Here is a 25,062-nt window from a genome sequence, read left to right on the forward strand (position 1 = left end):
GCATTTGATAGGCAAGTTGGGCATGATAGATATCTATGCACCAACTTGAGGGGGGGTGTTGGAAAATATATCAGTATTTATTGTTTTCCAGTCAATTCTAGAGATTCTATTATTGACTTTTTTATATGTAATAATTTTCTCCTTAATTCAAGGAGTAGTAATTCTCTCCTTAATTCAAGGAGTAATAATTGTATCCTCTCTATAAATACCAGCCTTTGGCTGAGGAATAAAATAGAACAGCATTTACCTATTATTTTTCAATAGAAATTATGTCATGTCAATTATAAACCACTCATGTAAGGTATAAATGTCATAGTCATGTATTTTGTATTTGACATGGCATAATTTCATTGGCTGGGACAGGAAATGAGACACCATTTAGGGACAGAGAATCTCGATCCGGCTATGGGATCAAGATTGCACGTATTGTCAGGATCTCAGTTAACATTTGAAAAGCAGGTGTCTTCTATGTTTACCTCATAAAGAAGATTCTCCAAAGAAGATTTAAGCTGAGGGGAGCTGTCAGTGAGTACTTTTCGAGCAATCCAAGGGTAAGTACTACCCAAGACTTTGTACTCAGGATTAGAGCTGATTGCAATTCCTTCCAGTACAGCAAGGCTAAAAACATAAGATATGGTTTAGGAATCTATGGAGACATTAGTTAAAGCCTTGTACAGAAAGCAGTACCTTCGGATGACAAGTGAGAAGTATGAAGGTATCCTAAATTTGAATTTATACCTGAAAAAAAAAGGTGACATAGACGTTATGGTGAAATACAAAGAAGGAGACAACAAACATCAGGAAGTCAAAATAACATAGAATAAAGAATATCTCATGAATTAAGAGTATATGAATCAGGTCCTAAACCCCGCCATGATGGTAGTATTAAAGCACCAGATTTCCCTTTTCTGAAATCTGTCGATTAGCGCATTACATCAATGCACCATGTTTCTGTTGTGTTTAGAATTGTTGATGATATAGTTTACAATTTGAATGAAGCATTGGCAGATCAGTTTTGAGCTCAACTTTACAACAGAGAAGACCATGCTTAAAATTTTGATACAGTAGAAATGTTGATGAAAAACTCTTAACCCTCATCTGACCATCTCATTAATAATTTCCTCTCATATCATCGTTTGTCTCATACCTACTATGGCTTTGTCTCTACTATTTCATCTATGACTATTCATAAGACAGTACAGGAAGCTTTATCCCATACAGGTTTGCGATAGAAAATGATTGATAACACATTTGCTTTAGAATCCAACTGTAGATGAGTGCTTGTTCCAGATCCTCCTGGGACGTTTGCTGTTAGATGCCGGTGGATCTTCAATATTAAAGTGGGCCCTGATGGACAGAAGTCTTGGAAATATAAGACCGTTCATGTGTCCTTTACCCAACAGCTTAAGCTTTTGGGATAATGGGTTCGTGACAAGTAGGTTGTTTCAAAACATGCTTTGTGGCTAAAGGATAACACTGGTCTATGGTTTGGATTACATTTATACGTTCTCCTCAGTTGAAAAGGTGTCTTCAGTTTGTCTATTCTTAGCCATTGCTGCCATGAAGCATTAGCCCTTATTTCAGTTGGTTATTGAAAATGCATTTTTACACTGTCGGTTTGAGGATGAGAATTATATGGAGCACCCTTTTATATGTTAGGATAGGAAGAAGATAGGAAGAAGATAGAGAGAGAGAGAGAGAGAATTAGAGAGAGAATGAGAGAAAGAACTCTATTATCATCAGCATAGCCATTACAGTATATCACAGAGACTATATATACTCTGCTAACTAACTAACCGACTCTGCTAACTAACTAACTGAGCAAGTAACTGCTTCTGTTATTCTAACTGCCAGCTATTGCCAGCTAATCAACAACTACCCGTAACATATCCCTCCCCATAACCACTTCCTTGACCTCAAGGAAGAACAGGTAAATCAACTGGAGTAATGTCCACAGAGGTATCAAACAATGGAAACTGCTTCTGCAAAATGTATAGGACTTCCCATGTAGCTTCTTCTGGCATCTCACCATGCCACTGAACCAGGACTTCAGTCACAGCCCTATGCTTCTTCTGAACCATCCTTCTCCGAAGGATCTTGAGTGGAGCCCTTGGCTGATCCAGATTGCCCCAATCTTCAGGGAGAGGTTGCATAGGAACTTGAGGATCAGGACAAGGCTTCAATAGAGACACATGAAAAGTAGGATGAACCCTGGATGTAGGTGGTAGACTCAAAGTATAGGCCACCTTGCCTACCCTGTACAACACCTGATATGGCCCAAAGAATCGAGGAGAAAGTTTTTCAGAGGCCCTGTACTGAGTTGAAGTCTGCCTATAAGGCTGCAGCTTCAAGAACACCCAATCTCCAACCTGAAATTCCCTATCAGACCTGTGCCTATCAGCCATTCTCTTCATCCTAGCTTGAGCTCTAACCAAGTTGCCTTGTAGCTTTCTAATCATCTCCTCCCGAGCCACAAAACTTCTGTCAATGGCCTCCAAATTAGTGCTTTGAGGGAAATAGGGCAGGTGCAATGCAGGTACTTGACCATACACAACTTCAAATGGGGTTGCTTGTGTGGCTGAATGATATGTGGTATTATACCACCACTCAGCTAAAGGCAACCAGTTAACCCATTCCTTTGGCCTTTGCCACGTCATAGATCTAAGATAGTGCTCCAAGCAGCGATTGAGAACTTCACTTTGGCCATCAGATTGGGGATGATAGGCAGTAGTGAGGCTCTGTGAAATGCCCAGCTGCTGCAAGAAAGTGGACCAAAATTTGCTAGTGAACACAGGATCTCTATCACTAACAATGTTGGCAGGAGCTCCATGCAACTTATAGATTTCCTTCAGAAAAATGTCAGCAAGCTTGGAAGCTGTATAAGGGTGGGACAAAGGAATAAAATGAGCATATTTGCTCAATCTATCCACAATTACCCAAATAGTTTCCTTCCCATGAGACAAAGGAAGTTTATCAATAAAATCCATGGCAATACTTTGCCAAATGCCCCTGGGAATAGGCAAAGGCTGTAGCAGTCCAGGAGTAGCCCTAGTCTCATACTTGCATCGCAAGCAAGTCTCACAAGCTTGAATAAAGAGAGCAACATCCTTACTCATACCTTTCCAATGAAAAAGTGACTTAATTCTATGAATAAAAGCCCTGATGCCAGAGTGACCTCCCTGATGAGAAGAGTGCAACCATTGGAGGATCAACTCCTTAACATGAACATCCGCAGGGATCACTAATTTGTGTTTCCTAAACACCATGTCATCCACCACAGTGTAATGAGGGTGAGCAGTAGGATCCTCCACCACTTGACTCTTCAATTGTTGAAGAGCAACATCTGCACCATAAGCCTTGAGGATACAATCCCATAACTCTGTGGATATAGAGGAAACTGAAAGGCTACTGGGTGAGCATTTTGAAGCAAAACAGCCCCAATACCTGTGTTGGAAGCATCTGTCTCCACCATGAAAGGTTTGGACAAGTCAGGGATAGTTAAAACAGGAGCTTGAATCATAGCTTGTTTAAGTTGAAGGAATGCAGATTGAGCTTCCTCAGTCCAAATAAAGCTGTCTTTCTTAAGTAGATCAGTGAGAGGAGAAGCCACAATACTATAGCCCTTCACAAATCGTCTATAGTAACCAGTAAGGCCCAAAAAACCCCTTAATTGCTTCACTGTAGAGGGCTGGGGCCAGTCTTGTACTGCCTGGACTTTAGCTGGGTCAGTAGACACTCCATTGGCAGTGATAAAATGTCCCAAATATTCAATCCTAGGAGTAAAGAAAGCACACTTGCTTCTTTTAACAAAAAATGAATTAGCCCTGAGAATACTGAAAACTTCCCTGAGATGCTGAATATGGGCCTCCACAGATGCACTATAGACAAGAATATCATCAAAGAAAATTAAGACACTCTTCCTTAATTGAGCTGAGAAAATGGAATTCATAGCACCTTGAAATGTAGAAGGAGCATTGGTTAAGCCAAAAGGCATCACCACATACTCAAATTGCCCTGAATGTGTTTGGAAAGCTGTCTTCTCTACATCTTCAGGCTTCATCCTCAATTGGTGATATCCAGCCCTCAAATCCAACTTAGAGAAGACCTTTGCCCCCCCCAGTTCATCTAACAGATCTTCTACCAAAGGAATTGGAAATTTAGCTTTGATAGTCATCTCATTCAACCTCCTATAATCAACACACATCCTCCAACTGCCATCCTTCTTCTTAACTAGCACAACTGGAGATGCAAAAGGAGAGGAACTAGGTTGGATGACCCCTGAATTCAATAATTCCTTGACCATAGTGTCTATCACATCCTTCTGTGCTGGAGGATATCTATAGGGCCTAAGGGAAACAGGATTAGAGCCCTCCTTCAAAGTGATTTTGTGATCATGGATGCCTCTAAATGGTGGTAAAGATTTAGGCTCCTCAAACACATCCTGAAAATCTTGAAGTAACAATTCTTGTTGCTGTGTCAAATCAGTCTCAGCAGTAGTAACATTGCAACAAACTAACCCCTGACAGCAAGGAATCAAGTGCAACATACAACAAACTTTATCTTCTAACATCATATGATTCAACTTGGTAGCAGATACTACTCGGGGTACTTGTTCCTCCATGGCATGTAAAACAACAGGAATACCTCCCATATTAAATTCCATAACTAAGTTTGCAAAGTCCCAAGAAATCTTACCCCACTGTTTCAGCCATTGCATTCCCAAAATCAAGTCACAACTAGTAAGAGGAATAGCTATAGTGTTGGCATAGAAGTTGTAACCTTGCATTTTCCAGTGGACATCTTCACACCAACCAGAACTTTGGATTAAACCACCATCTGCTACTGTGATGCTGACAGGTTGCAAGGGCTTCAACTTTACTAAGCCAGCTTTGCACAATTTCTGGTCAATAAAATTGTGTGCTACCTGTGTCCATAAGCACAAAAATTTTCCTCTTCCCTATCCAACCAGTCAATCTCATCATAGGTTCATCAGAAGAATCCCCATTCCCATTCAAAGCATTGAGAGAGACTCTGGGAACACCAGAAGCTGTGTCAATTACCTCCATTTCCCCTTCTTGTTCCCCTTCAGGTAGCTCTTCATCATGTACCTCCATCAAAAACACTTGCAACTTCTTCCTCTGTGTGCACTCATGACCAGGAGAATACTTCTCATGGCAAAAGAAACAAAGGTTTTGAGCACGATGCTCATCCAATTCCTTTGGAGTTAACTTCTTTTGAAATGTGTAATTAGGTTTCCCTAAAATGCTTTTCTGTGTATTATCATTCTGTGCCTTCTTATCAGTTTGAAAAGCTTTCTTTTCAGGAAGAACACTTACATTCTTCTTCTCTGACCAATTTCCATAACCTCTAGAAACAGGCACCATGCGCTTCTGCAGCAATTTGAAGCTTCTCTCCTGTAATTTCGCCATCCTTGTAGCCTCTAACACAGTTCTTGGAGCAAACATCTTGACTCCATTACTAAGCTCTGCATTGAGACCTCCCAAATAACATTGCAATTTCTGGCCCTCTGTTAACTCAGTGCGACCTATGAGATTGTCAAACGCTTCCTGATACTCATCCAAACTTCCAGTTTGCACCAAACGTTTGAGTTCCTCCATTGGAGACTCAAATTCCAAACCAAAACGAATCTTGACAGCTGTAGCAAATTCCCTCCATGCAAGCCTTCCCACCGTGCTCTGTTCCAAGCTCTGGAACCATCGAAATGAACTTTCATCGAGTGCAATGCTAGCAACAGCAACTCGATCATCTTCTGGTGTTGAATCCAGCGCAAAGAAGCGCTCACACTTCACGAGCCAAGAATCCACATCTTCGCGGTTGAATTTTGGAAAATCCAAACGCGTCAATCGCGTTGCGACACGATGCTCGCCATCGCCACCTCCACGAGTTCTACGCGCCGTAGAAAGTTCCGCCATCTGCAATCCAACGCCTCTCAACGTCTCCTGGAAGCTATTGAATCAAGACTCCATGCTTAGTTTTATGCGTTCTTCGAATCCACGCATACGCTCATCAATGCTGGGTTCAATCGTCGCTGCGAACCTTTCCTCTGCTTCTTGAATCGCACTCTGCAATCGCGTAGCATCAGCCATGGCGCTCCAGGAATCGCAAGCTCTGAATAAGATAGGAAGAAGATAGAGAGAGAGAGAGAGAGAATTAGAGAGAGAATGAGAGAAAGAACTCTATTATCATCAGCATAGCCATTACAGTATATCACAGAGACTATATATACTCTGCTAACTAACTAACTGAGCAAGTAACTGCTTCTGTTATTCTAACTGCCAGCTATTGCCAGCTAATCAACAACTACCCGTAACATTATATTTGTTGCTAAAGGAGGTCTACGTCTTGCATGTAGAATACTGAAGTCCTTATATGGCCTAAATACACCTCATTCTTGGTGTGGTAGATTTAGCAAAGTTCTATAGCAGTTTGGAATGATCTGTGTGACACCCTAAAATGCACTAACACAAATCCGGGATATTACAATCTGTTGTGAGGCAGGCCACTCTATTTTCTTCAGACACTCACCCTCAACAACATATATCTATACTTTTGTTTATGTGGCAAGCGATGATCGAAAGGGCATCAAAGACCTAAAACAACACTAGTTATTTAATCTTTTGTATTGCAAGCCAGCTGACCCCTCTATGTATCCCAATGTCAAGACCAGACCTAATATATCTTTCCCGGTCTATGTTGTAAGATAGTTTCTTAACTCTTTTTGTGATAGTCCCTGGCATGCAATTATTCACATTCTTAGGTATATCAAAGAGTCTCCTGGAAAGGGTCTTCCTTGCACTAACCGTGGTCAATACTGACATTGTTTGATACTCAGATGCAGATTGAAGCTTAGTACCAGGCTATGGATCAAGAAACATGTGAGCTTGTAGGTGAAACATTTTCTTCAGCAGTTGCGGTTTTGCAAGGTTGGTCCCCAGAAGTGGACGTGTGATAACCAATCAGCTCTGTACCTCTCCTCTAAGACATATTTTCTTAAGAAGACAATATATATAAAGGTTGATTGTCATTTCCTCGAGAAAGAAATCCATTTTGGTGTTCACAGAATTTCCTCTGTTAGCTCCAAGGATCATATCGCTATAACTTTACCAGTCATTATGACTTATGAGGTCCTAGAATAACATATATTTGTAACAGGTTGGATGCATAAGATATATACTCTCCAACTTGAGTCTCCAACTTGAGGGAAGTGTTACGAAAGTGTTAGATTTGTTTTTGATTTGATGTATAGTTTCCTTAGTTAAATTGATTATAGCCCCAAAACATTAGGGATTGACTCTACCACCATTTGTTTCCCAGTTTGCTTAGAATATGGTGTCCCATCAATTATAGCGGGACTCCTAACACAACTTCATTATTCTGAGTATTATTTTTCCTCCTACTAAACCTTAAGATTAAAACTCTATAACTTCACAAAAAATTCATCGTGTTCCTTGATAATTATTTTTCCTATTTTCAGAACATTTACAAAAAGGAAATATTATTTTATACCATAAGATCTGTTGAGATCCTACATCGACTACTACAGTCTACGTATATGGCCAAAGTAGAGGTTATATAAGTTTGGGAAATCCTCACTTCCTCTTGAGCTAGGTTTTGCACTATAGTTAGACCCAACTCAATTTTAAGATAGTATCAGAGCCTATGGATCTAATATTAGGCAACCCCACAGCTGTCCAAAGATGAACCTGTCCGCAGACTTCCCACATGAGGGGGTGAATTGAGATGCCAAATCGATTAAAGGTATGATCAAATTCAAACGAGAGTTTATAGAGGCTTGAGTAATCCTAAACTCATGACCTACTTCTTAGGATTGAGTTAGGCCGCCCTCATATTTAACATTTTATAGAAAATTATCTTGTCTCAGGTAACGAATAAGCAATATGACTTTGGTGTTAGACCCATGGATTTTTCCAGAATTTCCTTGTCTATATTAAGCAAAGATTTTGGATAGATCCTGAGATAAAATATGTTCCTTCCTTATTCTATTTCATGTCAGTTTATGTTTCTTACCAGACATAAAGAACCTTCAAATATATACTAGGTTCTACAATTACGTCTTGAATGCATTTGCAAAGAGCTTACATGGTGGTTCCTAAGTCCCCTAAAAGGTCTCCAAAGCTGATATTACGAATTCCTTTGGCAACAGCATTTTGGAAGACACCTACACAGAATAAAGTAGGTTGAAGAATCAACAAATATAACCTCAAGAAAGGTGAACAGGGAGACTGATAATTGCAGCATTTAGTCACAACAATTTAGTATTCTCCTAAAAATAAAAAGTAAAACCTGTCAAAGCCTTTGTAACTGCTTCTTTGTCTGCGGTCGGTGGAAGAAGCCTGTAATTTAAAAGCATAAAGCCATAAACAGTCTTACACTACTAGAGAATACCTAGTGGAGACTCAAATATGTCCGACATTGGATAGATTAGCCAGTGTACAAGCGTATATATAATATAGGACACACACACTCATTGTTGTGTGGTTCTAACTTAATTCTAAGATGGTATCATGAGATGGTTTGATCCGAGCCATGACTTCCGCTTCCAAAAAAATAAATTCTCAGGAAAAAAATGTAAAAAAAAAAACCGGGAAAAAAAGTTTACAAAAAAAGTTGTATATACAGCACATGCCTCTGAGACTCAAAAAGAGAATTCTAACACCTAATGACGTTCCGCTGAGCTCAAGCCCAAGACAAAGCAACCCATAAGGCCTCTGAGATTCAGACGAAGCAGCACAAGTCCGATGACCACTGATGTCTCAAATAAGTCCCACATTGGATAGATTAGCTAGTGTACAAGTGTATATATAATAAAGGACACACACACTCATTGCCTTAAGCTTAGGGTTTTGTGGTAATGTGTGGTTCTAACTTAATTCTAACATATACCAACGAGGATAGTTATCTTAATAACTAAAATAAAACATGAATAAATCGTAAAATACCCAAGAGTCACAAAGTCCTTAGCCAATGCATCAAAATCGCGATTTACAAGATGTAGACAAGCTTCAATGAATCCATCACGCAATTCTTGTTTGAATTCACCAGTCATGCCAAAATCTGGTGCAAAAGAAGGAGCAAAATGAAGTATAAAACCTTATTTATGGTGATAACTACTTAGCTCATAGACTTTACATTTAACCCTAACTCTTAACATAATCCTTATCGCTAACACAACCATTAGAAGAACACCAATGAGAGGCCATATAGCGAATCTTATTTGGTAACAAGTTGAGAATTAGAGAAGTAATCGTAAAATTTGAGTATTTGCTCCAATCATATGCACCAAACAACTGCACAAAATGTACAATTTCCAACAATTTTTTTGCCTCTTAACCAAAGCCTTTATCTAACCAAGAGGAATTCCAATGTAATAAGGGCATACGCAATGCACACCAAAACATCACCCCCACCCCCCAACACACAAACACAAATAATTGTTCCATAAGAAAGTAGTTGCAACATAAGGCAAGAATCAGGAGAAGGAGGAGTGTGAAGCTTAAATAAGTACCACATCAAGAAAAGATCAAGCTATTCCAAGAGCTTAATTTCATCTAAATTGCTAAATCATCAAAACAAGACAGATATGTATATATATTAACCACAAAGCTATGTTGTCAATGACAAAGACAAAATAGATGCCAAAGAATAAGATAACAAAAAGGATTTGAAATATTGAGTTTTTGTGTTCAATTACCTAAATAAGCTAATTTGCCATCATATGTCCGAAGAAGATTTCCTGGGTGTGGATCTGCGTGATAGAATCCATACTCAAGAAGTTGATTGAATGAGCAGTAAACTCCTACCTAATCAACATCAGGAAATACAAAGTATGCTCAGCATCATTATGCAAAAAACTAAGAATCATACAGATTAAAATTCAGAGTGATTTGCAACTAGTTTCATAGATGACCTCAACTAGGTAGAGATCCTTCACTTCTGACAACTTTGTCCCCTACAATGGACATAGTAAGCTAATATGTTAGAAGTCACAGTTATTTTTCAGCAGACAATAACAGAGAAAATATTTAAGATAAAATGGCGCTATGTGCCATAACTTAGTTTCAAGGGGAGGATATAGATCTAAAAAGCACTCCACATCATTCAGGAAGACTATTTCCTGGTGATATATTATATAATGGTTTCTCTGGGTGAGTATCAAGCATTCTAGTTCAGACCATAGACCATTACAAAAGAGGATCTTCAGGATAAGTTCCAGATAACTCGAGAGTTGTTAATCTCATGTGCTGATATATACAACAATCTTATCTGGGTCTCTAATATAAAAATGCACTGAACTAGTTTTGCTAAATATAGTGAGCAAGCAGCAAATGGTACAATACCTCAATCCATTCCATAACAAGGACCTTGCGACTTGTGTAATCCATGTACATTAAAGGAACCACCACATCTTGTATAGAACCATACAACTTCCTGGTCACACATAACAAGCCACAAAATATTTATAAGTTGTAACACGTTAGTTCTTGCTAAATGAAAGCAAAAGAGATACATAAGGGCCTGTTTGGTTTATATTTTCATTATTTGTTTCCATTTTCTTTTTTCAGTTTGAAACTATCACCGTATTGTCTCAATGTTTAGTACAGGAAACAATGGAAACAATTAAAAGTTGTTTTCACCATTTCCTGCACAAAACTTCCAAAACAGGAAATAACATGAAAACAAGGTAGAAGCTTTGTAACTAAAACCTGGAAAAGGAAAATGAAATAACCAAACAGGCCCTGAAATTTGCTTACCTAGAAAATGGCTCTTATAAAGTTATGATAACTGCTCTGTTATTCATTTCTTCTCCAAAGCCATAAAAGAAAATTATAAAGAAAATCTAAACCTTTAAGACCAAACCCATTGCTCACAGAAAATACTAAAGTGCTTGCTGCCTTGTCAATTTCCAATTTAAAAAAAATATGCCTGTCTGTCCCAGAGTACTTAAACTTATATCAAAGTTGCTCTAAATTCTATTACTAGTTGAATACAACAAAATCAAACCATTTTCACATGCTTTCAGACCATATATGATATTACTTTGAGGAGAGATTCAATGAGTGAATCGCATTTTAATTTTTAAAAGCCTTGATAATATGCACTAACCTGAACTTCACACCATTTCTTGCTTCGTTACAGTAGTCCATCTCCTGCATTCAAGGTGATTTACCTGTATTCAATTTAAATTTCTAAGAAATTTAATTCTGCTAAAAAAAGCATTAAACAGTTTTTAATAGTACAAATCTACTAGCCTATGAGAAAGTGAGCAAATGTAACAGAAAGTGAAGAAAAGTGAGAAAAGAGATTTTATGAAAGAAAACTGCTTCTGTAATATTCATTCAGTTAATAAAATCAGAATTTCTATTTCATGAATCTTTCTCTCTGAAATCTAACATGTTAGAAATGTATATAAAACATTTATGTGTCTATACTCAATAGCTTAAGCTTTTAGAATAGTTGGTTCATGACATGGTATCAAAGCCTGAACAAATGTTCTAGAGTTCGATCCTTGTTTACCCCGTTATCCTAAAAGAAAAGTTGAATTGCAACACAAAGTAAGTGGGCTCGTGCATTGTCAACACTTCAAGCCTGATTAGAAATATATAATAAAAAATCATTCATGTATCTTCACCCAATAACTTAGCTTTTAGGATAGTGATGAACACTGTAGAACTCTGAACTGAAACTAGATTGAATTTGAATGAAAATAGAGACTCAGATTCTCAATGAGAACCAGAGCTCAAGGTACAGAAATGGTGGAATGAACCCTAGTTCTTCCTCTGGTTGTTCGAGAGACCAGTCTCTCCACAATTACCTACTAACTGAATAACTACTCGTTAACTACCCCCTTCCCTTTATTTATACTATCTCCCAGATGCTAACAGAATGCATCTCTAACAGAAATTGCCAGCTGGCCACTAACAGAAACAACTAACTTGCCAGCTGGATACTAACTAACTATAACAAACACATTAAGCTGTGGCTTTCCCCTTGTTCTTTCTCTCATACACCTTCTTGATTGGAGGCCTATACTCATCAATACCCCCCCTAAAAGCTTCACCTTGTCCTCAAGGGGAAAAGTGGGGAAAGCTTCATGGAGCTGAGCAGCAGATTCCCAACTATTCTCACAAGCAGGTAGAGAAGTCCACTGAATCAACACCTCAATGTGCCCCATAGTATCCTCCCGAACAGCCACTACAGCTTCAGGTTCAGCGACCAGCTCATGGTCCTCATTCAAAACCTCAGGTAAAGGTTGAGCTTGAAAATCAGTCCCTATGGCCTTCTTTAAGAGAGAGACATGAAAGACAGGGTGCACCCTACTATGGGCTGGTAAGTCCAATTTGTAAGCTACTGCTCCAATTTTAGCTGCAATAGGATAAGGACCATAATATCTAGGACTCAGCTTTTCATTCAGTTTCCTAGCCAAAGACCTTCTTCTATAAGGCTGCAACTTAAGGTAAACCAAGTCCTCAATCTGGTATTCCACATCCCTTCGATGCTTATTAGCATAGGTTCTCATCATATCTTGGGACTTCAGAAGGTTAGCCCTGAGATCAGCTATCAACTCATCCCTACCCTCCTGCAATTCATTCACTGCAGCAATGTTGGAGGGAATTGTAGTGCCTTGTAGTAGCAGTGGTGGTTCCCTACCATAAAGGGCTTGAAAAGGAGACATCTTAGTAGACCTATTATAATTGCTGTTGAACCAGAACTCAGCCCAAGGTAGACAAGTGACCCATTTCTTTGGTCTGGAACCAGTAAGACACCTCAAGTAGACCTCTAAGCATCTATTTACCACTTCAGTCTGACCATCAGTTTGAGGATGGTAGGCAGTACTGAACCTCAACTGGGTACCAGAAACTCGAAATAATTCTTTCCAAAAGCTGCTGAGAAACAGAGAATCCCTATCTGAGACTATTGTTGCAGGGAACCCATGTAGTCTCACAATTTCTTGCAAAAGCAAAGCTGCTACCTCAGGAGCTGTGAAGGGATGGCTTAATGGAATAAAATGGGCATATTTAGTCAACCTGTCCACCACCACTAGGATTGTATCCTTGCCCTTGGATTTTGGTAGACCACCAATAAAATCCATAGACACATCGGTCCATACTTGTGTAGGAATTGGCAATGGCTGAAGGAGACCTGCTGGGGATAAATTGTCAAATTTATTCCTCTGGCAAGTGTCACAGCCAGCTACATAGTCCTTAATGTCTTTCTTCATGCCCTCCCAATAGACCACTGCAGCCAACCGCCTATAAGTTCTGAAAAAACCAGAATGCCCCCCCAACAAGGTAGCATGGAATTCCTTACACAAAATGGGAATCCTAGAGGATTGCTTGGACAGCACCAGCTTCCCTTTGTAGAACAGCTTGTGGTCTCTTAGAGAGTAGCCTTTGTGAGCTTCTGGATCCAGAATCAGATCCTGCACTATTGCTTGCAATTTAGGATCCTGTAACACTTCAGTTTGCCATTCCTCATAGTCATTAACCTTGAGGACTGAGAGTGCACAGTAAGAACTTCTCCTAGACATGGCATCAGCTGCAGAGTTGTCCTTTCCAGGTTTGTATTGTATTTCAAAATCATAACCTGAGAGCTTAGAAATCCACTTGAACTGTTCTGCTCCCAAGACCTTCTGCTCAGTCAAAAATTTCAAACTTTTCTGATCTGTCCTAATGATGAAGTGCCTCCCCATAAGGTAATGTCTCCATCTTTGGACGGCTCTAACCACTGCCATTAATTCTCTCTCATATACTGACTTAGCTTGGCTCCTATCTGAGAGTGTAGCACTCCAAAATGCCAAGGGCTTTCCTTCCTGAGACAACACTGCTCCCAACCCTGTACCAGAAGCATCTGTTTCTAATACAAAAACCTTTGAAAAATCAGGAACAGCTAGGGTGGGTAATTCAGTGAGAGCTTGCTTGAGGGCTTCAAAAGCTTGCTGAGGGCCTGGTCCCCACTGAAAACTATCTTTCTTCAAGAGCTGTGTTAATGGCCTAGCTATTTTTCCATAGTCTCTAACAAACCTTCTATAGTATCCAGTCAGCCCAAGGAACCCTCTCAAGCTTTTCAAATCCTTTGGAATTGGCCACATCCACATAGCTTCCAGCTTCTTTGGATCTGCCGCCACTGCTCCAGCAGTCAAAACATGGCCTAAATACTCTATTTGCCCTCTTCCAAACACACTCTTCTTGCCATTGATTTTTAAGTCATGTTGTTCCATTAGCTGCAGTACTTGTGTCAAGTGTACTACATGGTCTTCCATGGTCAAGCTAAAGATCAAAATATCATCAAAAAAGACTAGTGCATGCTTCCTCAAAACTGGCCTCAACACCTCATTCATTAAGGACTGAAATGTGGAGGGAGCATTGGTGAGGCCAAATGGCATCACCAAAAACTCATAGTGCCCCTCGTGTGTCCTAAATGCTGTCTTTTCTACATCTTCAGCCTTCATCAAAATTTGATGGTAACCTGATTTAAGATCTATCTTGGAGAACACCTTTGCTGGACCAATCTCATCTAATAGTTCATCAATAACTGGGATAGGAAATTTATTGGGGATCGTGACCTTGTTCAAGGCCCTATAGTCTACACAAAACCTCCAGCTACCATCCTTTTTCCTCACCAATATGACTGGACTTGAATAAGGGCTAATACTTGGTCTAATGATGCCTGCATTAAGCATTTCAGCAACTAATTTTTCTATCTCATTTTTCTGAAAATGGGGATACCTGTAGGGTCTAATGTTAGGTATAGATGCCCCTTCCTTCAAATGTATTGCATGGTCATGTCTTCTTTGAGGTGGCAGTTCAGTTGGTGAAGCAAACAATGCTGGAAAATCTGCCAAGACTGCTTTTAATAACTCTGGAGTGTCTTCTGGTTGGGCCACTTCCTTTTCTAACATCTGGCATTGCAGAACATACCCCTCACCCTGTTGCTGAATGGCTTTGACCATTGCATTCAGTGAGGCACCTTTCCTCAACAGCTCAGGTTCACCCTTGAGTACCACTTTGCTGTTCCCCAGCTTGAACTTCAAGGTGAGCTCTTCAAAATTGGCCTTTATATCCCCTAGGCTTGCAAGCCATTCCAAACCCAGCACAACATCTACACCTCTCAACCCAAACAAGTAGAAGTCTTGTGTTACCATGAACCCTTGGATCTGCACACTAACATTCTTGCAAACCCCTCTACCTTGCACCTTATGTCCATCTCCAACTTCCACTGTATAAGAGGAAGTTTCCGTAATCTTTAGTTCCAAAGCTCTTGCCAAAGTAGCTGAAATAAAGTTGTGTGTTGCTCCACAATCTATGAGCACAACAATAGTAGTTTCCTGCAATTTTCCCCACACCTTAAGTGATTTCCTGGTAGAGAGTCCTTGTATGCTGTTGAGTGATAGTTGCTTATACTCCATAATTTCTCCTGAATCTTCTGGCTGAGCCTCTATAGTCTCCTCTTCTTCTTCCTCACCTTCCTCCTCCAGCAACATGACTCTGAGTTGCTTATTCTTACACACATGGTTTGGGCCAAATTTCTCATCACACCTAAAACATTCCCCTTTCCTTAGTTTCTCCTTCATTTCTTCCCCAGTAAGCCTTTTGAAAACCCCTCCCCTTGCTGGCTTGCTCCCTACTCTATCACTAACACTTCCACTAGAGGATTGTACTGTGTTTTGAACAACACTACCTACTCCACTCTTCTGTCCACTATCAATTGTCACAGTTTTCTGATAAGTTGAAGCTTTAAAAGGTGGTTTGTAAGAAGAATTGTACCTGCTAATGCTGCCAACCCCTGCTTTACTCACAGCCAGGTTCTTCTGTTCCACCATCAATGCTTTCTTGACCATGATTGCTAGAGTTCTAGGCTCATAGAGCTTGATTTCTGCTGCAATCTCTTCCTTGAGTCCATTGACAAAAATGTCCATGTAGTGTTCTTCTTCAACCCCTCGCAACATGCCTGCAAATCTCTCAAATTGAGCCACAAATTCCTCTACACTTCCTTCTTGCTTAAGAGCTAGCAACGCAGCAAAAGGACTTGAAGCAGATGAGAGTTGGAAACGTTCCAGCAACGCTTCCTTGAACTTGTCCCACGTAGTTACCTGATTACAAGTCTCCCACCATTGGTACCAACTCAACGCCCTTCCATCAAGAGCCACCATGATAGCTTGCGTCTTCTCTTCCTCTTTCGCTCCCTTCAATCGGAAGTATCTCTCCAACTTCTGAATCCAACTGTACGAATCTTCTTCTCCTTGGAACACCGGAATATCAAGCTTCCGCCACCGCTCCGCTTGCGGATTCTCGGTGCGCGGTGTTCTCTCCTCTTCGTGTTCTACTCTCTGGCCTCCCACGCTGCCACCATTCACCGTTCGCTCTTCCCCTGTTTGCCGGCGATCTCGCCCGCCGCTGCCTCCGTCATCGCGTTCGCCGTCGCACTTCCTGGACAGCGATTCTACAATCGCTTCCAAGGTGCGAAGTCGCTCCTCTACACGCTCTCTCTCCGCCGCACGCTCTCTGCGATCTTCCTCTCGATTTCGTCGTTCTTCGTCGCGGTTCCTGCGCTCTTCTTCCCTGTCGCGATTCATAGCCTCGATAAACCTCTCGATCGCATCAACTCGAGATTCCATTCTGCTAGCTACCATAGATCGATACCACAGCTCCTGGATGGAGCTCTGATACCAATTGATGAACACTGTAGAACTCTGAACTGAAACTAGATTGAATTTGAATGAAAATAGAGACTCAGATTCTCAATGAGAACCAGAGCTCAAGGTACAGAAATGGTGGAATGAACCCTAGTTCTTCCTCTGGTTGTTCGAGAGACCAGTCTCTCCACAATTACCTACTAACTGAATAACTACTCGTTAACTACCCCCTTCCCTTTATTTATACTATCTCCCAGATGCTAACAGAATGCATCTCTAACAGAAATTGCCAGCTGGCCACTAACAGAAACAACTAACTTGCCAGCTGGATACTAACTAACTATAACAAACACATTAAGCTGTGGCTTTCCCCTTGTTCTTTCTCTCATACACCTTCTTGATTGGAGGCCTATACTCATCAGATAGTTGGTTCATGACACACGTACTCTAGAGCATAATTGGTTGAAAATACAAGAAAACAATGCATACCCGAAAAAGACTTGAAGCCCACTCATCAACAACTGCCTGCATATATACAGTGCCACGCTCAACAAATCTGATGAAATATGGAACTAAAGAGTATAACATGGACATGATTGACGAAATGAAGCATAATGTTAATTATACAACCAATATTTATTATGCCCCAAACTTTTATTATCATGAGTTCATAGAAAAGTAAAAAAAAAAAAAACTCCATGTCAACCAATCTTGAAGTTGAGACCTAAGAGGCATTGGCAACAACAATAACTATTTTGGTGTTAATATATTCGAAATTCCTAAGAAGCAGAAATTCAATCTTATTCACATTGCAACATCACCTGAAGATCAGTATTTAGCCTGCCAACTCTCCTAATCAATCCCACCATAACACGTAAAATTAATATATCAAGGGAAATAGCCGCTTGAACTCCTGGTCTTTGCACTTTAACAGCAACAACCTGTCCTGTTTTGCGAAGCCTAGCTTGATAAACCTATGCTTCGGACACAGAGGTTCCAATTTTCAGGCAATAAAATAAAAAAATAAAAAATACATGTCGTCTCAAAACTCTACAATCATCAGCAAGAAAATACACCAAAATGACAAAATATATAGACCTGCCCAAGGGATGCAGCAGCTACAGGCTCAGGTGAAATCTCGGAGAAAAGTTCTACCAAAGGTAAACCAAGTTCTTGTTCAATCGTGTTGAAAGCAACTTCAGTGGAAAATGGACTTATTCGGTCTTGCAGCAATGAGAGTTCGTCTAGATATGATGGTGGTATCAAATCCTACAAAGAGAATTTATTTGAAATTCATCTTAATTACAGTCACTGTAATTTGAAGTGGCATAATCTTCAGAATATGAGCATAAAGTTACATTGCAACATAAGATATGCAGGCATTTCCAAACCATATATAGGCGATAAACTACACATGAACTTTAAAAAGCAACTGGAAAAGATTTGGAATATAATATTCAAATAATTGACAAAATGAAATGGCTACTCGAACCATATACCAACATATCAGTCAGATTCTATTAACAACCAGATCAGATAACCAAATTATAAATGCTTTCAGGTATTGTTAAGGACATTTGATCCAAAATGGAGATGGTTTAACCCTCAGCTCATTTTTTTCTGTCCCCCCCCCCCTCTCTTGTGGTATGACCTGAAGGAAACCTGACAATGCACCCAAAAAGGAAAAATGGCCTCCCAAGTATTGTTTAAGCCATTCACAGCTTTAAACAGTGCCAAGAATGAAAAGGAAGATTGATGTATTCTTGTGGTGTGACCTGAAGGAAACCTGACAATGCACCCAAAAAGGAAAAATGGCCTCCAGAGTATTGTTTAAGTCATGCACAGCTTTAAACAGCGCCAAGAATGAAAAGGAAGACTGATGTATTATGCATTATGTACTCTTTAATATTGTAATGATGATGGAAAAGCAAGATAAGCATTATCACCACCATGTAAATAGCGATTTTTCATTAATGCCTTCACCTACTCTTCTTCCACGTGACAATTGACATATGATGAAAAGAAAACCATAGCTGAAAGATCACAAAAGACCAGAAAGAAACAAAAGAATATGTAGATTAGATTTAATTATGTCACGGATAAAGCAGAACTTACAGCACGAGATGATATAGCCTGAGCAATTTTGATATACGCCTGCAAGAAAGTAGTAGAAAACTTTAATTCACCGCATCAACTAGTTATAGATGATAAAACATTTCAACACATCAGATGTTTAAGTTTGTCCGCATGATGATTCCACTAAAACTAGAGACACTTATGAATTTTTATACAAAATTATCAAAGATACAATTCAGTATCTAAAGTGTCTTACTAATAATACGAGACACTTATGAATTTTGATTGTGAAGGTGCCCATCAAATATACCGACGGTAGGGGAAAATTGGTCAAATTACTCATACCAAAGGTGAGGCAAGGGATGGAGAGGAACTTGGGCGAAGAATTCTCTGGCATATTTAATAACACTGCTAAGAAGTGGTAATAGATAGCTCTACGGAAAAAAACATCAACTTTTTTAACAGGTTTAACTTAACACTCTTTAAATTAATAATGGAAAGACCTACAAGTTTAGGTTAGAGGACTCGGATCTAGGAAATCAAAACATTGGTTCAATCTTGCCCCAGCAATAATTCATATCCCCATAAAGTTGGGATGAAAACTATGGAAGTTGGATTTTTGTTTAAAATTCGAAACGTGTTTATGAAATTTTCACCCCAATATCCATAACGTGTTGATGAATTGGGGTGAAATTTTCACCCCAATTCACATCAAACTAGACCTAAATGTTATAACTCAATTCAACTGTTGTTCATCCTGGATGGGAAACAACTTCATTTAGAACAAAAACAAAAACTGGGAGAAAGAACTGAAACAATGTGGCAACAAATTCAAAACTTCAGTTACAAAATATGACATATTTACCAATGAATAACATCAACGACCCCTACCATTACTCAATCCTAAGACACAAAACACCACGCTCAAAATCCAAAAAAAAATGTGCATTAAATATAAGAGATTAATTTCTATGCACCGACGGTGTAAATAAGTTTTACACCATCATTCAATCACATCCCTCCATTTTGTTAGCTCACAATTAATTTTGAATTTAATTATATCTAAAATAGAAAAATAGAAGGTTGTGATTGAATGATGGTGTAAAACTTTTTACACCGTCGGTGCATAGAAATTAATCTCTAAATATAAAGTTCAAGGCTGTTATATAATAACCAGAATGCATGACATACCGGCCCAAGTTCCACTAATATGTTCCTTAGCTCTGCAGCTCTAACCTGAAAAATCAAAACAATAAGGGATAAGAAGAAGAAAATTTCATTTTTTTTTCTTCATTAAAAACCACAAATCAGAAGTCCAAAGATTCTTCATTCTAACACATAGAAATCACTTCATTAGTTTTAGCCTCTCTCCACGCCTACAACGTTTTGAGGTCCCATGTTCACTAAAGTTATGATACCATATCCAATCTATAATCTTGCAAACTCACACTTCCCGTGCGCACTGGACAGTAAAGGGGTGTGCAAAGATCTCATATTTACTACAGTTAGACCCACATGCAAGTTTTTAAAGAAAACCATAAATCATTTCCTGCAAAAGTTCTCTATCCCAACAATATCAACCATTTCCTTTATAAGAAAAATAAAAAAATCATCTATCTTATTTTTTTTTTTGAAGTAAAAAATCATCTATCTTAAGAAATTACTTAATTATATCTATTTTGTGTAGTTAAAAAAAATATAAAAATCAGAAAAAAAAAATCCCAGTTCCTAAAATCCCCAAACCCTGAATTTAGCAAAAAGTGAATTAATTCTCCTTCCATTCAAATACAAAGCAACTACTGTTACTATGTCCCATTTCAAAAAAAATTGAGATACAAAATTGAGGAAGTTATTGTGATTATGCAAAAGAATATACTCAGCTTCGAACCCTCACGGGTTTCGAATCAGAAAGAGTTTGGAAACCTGAAACATGTCATCGGAGCGGTCGAAGAGAGCGTCAAGGTAACGGAGCCCAAACCACTTGCCGAAAGCGAGTCCGGTCTGAACCAACCGGCGAGCCACAAGCAGAGGCTTCCGGTAATAAATGGCGGCGATTTTCGATATGCTGTACTCCGCCAGCGAGTCCGCATCCTTCGCACTCAGCTCGAACAGGTACCCTGACTTCGCCGTGAACGCGTCGCTCTCGCCGCCGATGATGGCGGAGCATCTGACGGAGCGGCGGGTGGAAAATCGGTTTCGACGTCGGAATTGGAGCGAGGGGTATGTGGATTGGGTTGGGATGGTGGAGGAGAGGGAAAGCATGGGAAGAAGGAGGGGCATTTTCGTAATATCCACAGTTCAAAATTGTTTTCAAGTTTTGAAAGAGAAGAGACGATGGAGTGAGAAGGAAGTGGGTTGTGGTTTATGAAGAGGGTGACGATGAAGGTTGTTGGATTGAAGAGCGGAACAGGGTCTTTGCATGAGTAGTGAAGATTTTACGTTTAGGAGTGAAACTGTTATGGTGGTTGTGCCGTTTTGGCTTCTTAGTGACCTCAAAATTTTGCAGCTAGTTAACGTCTCCCATGTGGTCCTTGTGTTATCTTGTTATCGTTATTCATAGTAATTCATGTAATCATCTTTTATACCTTAAAAAATTCATCATTTATCAATTTTGTTTTTCAAAATATGCTTCATTAATTAAACTAAATATTTTTTAAAAATAAAACATTATCATTAAACTCGTTTAATATATGTTATTTCTCGAGTAAGACCGGGTGGTTCTCCTCGGTGTCTAGGGAGGAGCTTAGCCTTGAGTGGTTGCAAGTGCATGATGGCGCGTTGGCGTACTAGTACATATTGGAATATTGTGATACCCATATTTTTGAAATGAAGTCATGAACATGTTCGTACGGGGCCCGAAAGTCATCTACTGAAACCTCTGCAGTAGGTGAGAAAATCTTCTCCGGGTTCCGAAACTAAAACTATCAACATTATAGTCAAAACTCACCAAATTACAAATACATTATTGTGTTGATAAGGAAAATATTTAATTTCCACTCAACAATAAATTGATGTATAAATCTTGTTCTAGGCGACAAAGCGTCATTCTTTATCGTTCTCGAAATGTGATCGAATTCTTTGGGAATTCCTATAAGGATACACATGAGAAATAACTTCGATTTCAAAAGTCGAAGTATTATTTCCATTGGATTAAATCCATCATACAAAGCCATACATAAAAATCACGCCAACAAGCATTAAAGCACCAAACCGAGATATTAATCAAGTTTATTCACCTTACTTAATCATGAATCTTACATAACTAGCCCCTTAATTAAGTTTCTTCCTCGAAACTACGAGTCAGAAGGAATCTTGAATGTTACTTCCACAACTATTCCCAAGCTATGTCAACACGCGTCCCACACCTTAGGGAACAACACAATTCATCTCATTGGTGACATATGAGACCAAAATATAATTACACACAATCATGTCACCACAATCCAACATAAGTCACCTAGAAATACATACCACACAAATCCATCAATCTTACAAACTGTGATGCATAGTCAAAGTGAAACAAACAATCCTATTAGAGTCTCACATAACAATTGCTTCAAGCAACACATAGTCCAGTACAAACTTAATTCCAATACTTGGCTAACATCGAATAAGTCGAAGCCAATCCTCCTTAATCCTTCTAGTCATGAAAATCATCCATTACTACACACTCAAGGCATTGAATTAGAATCTATTTCCTACGCCACATATACCCGTACAAACAAGCTTCTAGGCCTACTAAAACATCTCTGAAACTCTCTTGCGAAGCAACCATTAAACACACAATCAATTATCACGTGGGCATATCTCATGTACACCCGACATTGAAACACAAATAAAGAAGATTGCAAGGAAATCCTTATATTAAAATACCGTAAGCGGTTTAGGTATACACAAGATTGTAGTCGGAGACATTAACAACAAAAGTAGCTAACATACACAAAAGGGTACACAAGCAATAAAAGGTTTTCAAGCTAGTTCATACAATTCACAAAACTAATAGGTACGTTGCGCTTAAATCAAGGAAAAAAACTAAAGGTCCAAGCAGCATCATGCTTCTCTCGAGGCTGGCTGCCCTGCATTCGAGACTTCTCCCTTGTTAATTGCGTAAACTTTATCTAGAGAAGTTGAGTGAGTTCCATGACCTTGGTCGTGGTTGACTTTGTTTTTTGGTGCCTTATAGTCTTTAGCCATATGTCTTGGCTTCCTACAATTGTAACATATTCGTCCACACGGCTTTGTGTAGTGTCTAGTTTGCCCACATTTGAAGCACACCACATCACAGTTTTGAGTTTGATCTCCTCGTCCTCCTAAAATAGCAACCACGGGCTTGTATTTCTCTAGCATAGAAGCTCTTATAGAAGTTCATTGATACAGTTTCTCCTGATATTGTTTTCCTTCTCCTCCATGATTGTGAAAGGTTGACCTTATTGGTCCCCTAGTGCCTGCTATGTTATTCCTCTTATTCTTCTTGACCTCTACCTCTGTGGCTTTCTCCACCAGAGCTTGGAACTGTGTGATTCCTAACGTCGTACTGAATCCTTGATATCGGGATACAACTCATTTACAAACCTCTTGCACATGTAGCGTTCGCCCATCTAATTTGTAAAGAATTGGAATTTCTTTGAAAGAGACTCCAACTTGGAAGTATATTAAATCACTAACATGCTCCCATGACAAAGCCCCATAAATCGCGACTCCCTCTCATCTCGAGCGCTAACAGGGAAATACTTGGGTAGAAAAGTAGTGCGGAAGGAAACCAAGTTCACTTCCACATGGTTAGTCTCCATGATCATTCTAGTTCCTCTCCGCCAGTATTATGCATCACTGAGTAATAAATATGTTCCTAAGCCCACCTTGGCTCCTTCTAGAGTTTGCAGCCCCCCAAAGATCTTCTCAATTTCTTGAATCCACAGGTTGCCTTCTCCAGGCCAGCCCCTCCCGTGAACTTCGGCAAGTCGTGAAGCCGGAAGTTTGTTAATCCCATATTCTGATCCCAAGCCGCGTCTCTTTGTTGTTCACTGAAATTCTGGTTCTCGCACAGGACGAATGTCCTACACGATGTTGGGACAACAGGTTCGACAATTGACTAACAGTAACAGCAATAAACAAAAACACAAGTAAACAAGACACAAGAATTGGTAATCTAGTTCAGTGAAAAACTTCACCTACGTCTGGAGGGTTTTAACCCAAAGAAAGGAAATCCACTATCTCAAGATTTAGGAATTACAGACACTCATGAACACAACAGTTCATAGTTCACTTCCTAATCTACCCAGTGTATTTCTACTTAGAACCTCAACCTAAGTATGAGAGCCCCTCTCACTTTCTCTCAATCACTGCCACAATGATTGGTAATAAACAATCAACAATCAGAGTTTGCAGATGCAACCGACACATATCATAACCTTGCTTTATAGAATCAGTGAGCAAGATATGATCACAATTAACAAAGAACAAAGAACAATCACAATCCTAAAACACTCGATCTCTCTATTAGCTTCAGTGGTCTTCAAGCTTTAGGTCTTTGTCCTTTTATAGTCTTCAGCAGCGGTGGCTTGGGCAATAGGGTTTGCTTTGCTGAAGTAACATATATCAGCAACAAATCAAAACTGAATCTCCAAGATATTGTTGCAAAATTCAAACGTGAAGATAGAAACTCAATCTTTTATCAAAGATTGTTTCAACAAATAACAACCAACAAATCAAACCCTTCTTGTACAGCTACTTGTTCCTCAAGTAACTATAAAAATATATCTTCATAAAATCTACAAGGGCCCAAAACTAACGATCCAAGCATAGGACTGATGTCCTACCAACACAAAGGCAGATGCCACGACATCGGCTTCGACATCAAGTTGTTTTTGACAAAATGCAAGACAACAAAGTAACAACAATCTCCCCCTTTGTCAAATTTTGTCTAAAACAACTTTACTGAACAGAGAGAGTAAACAAAGAGGACCAAAGCTCCCCCTTAGTAGCAGACTCCCCCTCAAATGATGCATCTTACTAACAACCAGCACACTTCATAAAGCATAGTACTAACGATCCAACAAGTGCTAATCAACACATAAGAAGCAGTGTGAACAGAAGCTAATCATCAAATGCAGCAAGAACCAACAATAGCTAAACAATCAATCAATTACTTGCCTCTGTCTTGAACTTGTCTTCAAATTGTTACAGACCAAAGCCATCAACACAACAAAACACATAATTTGCACAGCTACACAGATCTACTCCCCCTTTTTAGCACAAATTTGGCAAAGGATACACAAGCTACAGCCAAAAGAAAAAAAAACAAGAACCACAAA

General features: G+C 39.4%; 1 protein-coding gene across 1 annotated transcript in view; it reads right to left on the reverse strand.

The window, feature by feature from the left end:
- The window catches only part of LOC130738063 (uncharacterized aarF domain-containing protein kinase At1g71810, chloroplastic), a 29,906-nt gene extending 8,613 nt beyond the window's left edge, over positions 1-21,293 (reverse strand). The window contains exons 1-15 of the mRNA XM_057589963.1: positions 20,675-21,293; positions 19,943-19,987; positions 18,791-18,829; positions 17,774-17,944; positions 17,497-17,649; positions 17,165-17,200; positions 11,146-11,189; positions 10,380-10,470; positions 9,950-9,991; positions 9,734-9,842; positions 8,982-9,096; positions 8,326-8,375; positions 8,122-8,200; positions 688-738; positions 477-618 (exon numbers count right to left, since the gene is read on the reverse strand). Coding sequence (XP_057445946.1) covers positions 477-618; positions 688-738; positions 8,122-8,200; positions 8,326-8,375; positions 8,982-9,096; positions 9,734-9,842; positions 9,950-9,991; positions 10,380-10,470; positions 11,146-11,189; positions 17,165-17,200; positions 17,497-17,649; positions 17,774-17,944; positions 18,791-18,829; positions 19,943-19,987; positions 20,675-21,031 — 1,524 coding nt within the window. The 5' untranslated portion in view covers positions 21,032-21,293. The remainder of the gene's footprint in view (positions 1-476; positions 619-687; positions 739-8,121; positions 8,201-8,325; positions 8,376-8,981; positions 9,097-9,733; positions 9,843-9,949; positions 9,992-10,379; positions 10,471-11,145; positions 11,190-17,164; positions 17,201-17,496; positions 17,650-17,773; positions 17,945-18,790; positions 18,830-19,942; positions 19,988-20,674) is intronic.
- Between the last annotated feature and the right edge of the window lie 3,769 nt (positions 21,294-25,062).

This window comes from Lotus japonicus, chromosome 2, assembly GCF_012489685.1.
Source record: "Lotus japonicus ecotype B-129 chromosome 2, LjGifu_v1.2".
Lineage (NCBI taxonomy): Eukaryota > Viridiplantae > Streptophyta > Magnoliopsida > Fabales > Fabaceae > Lotus > Lotus japonicus.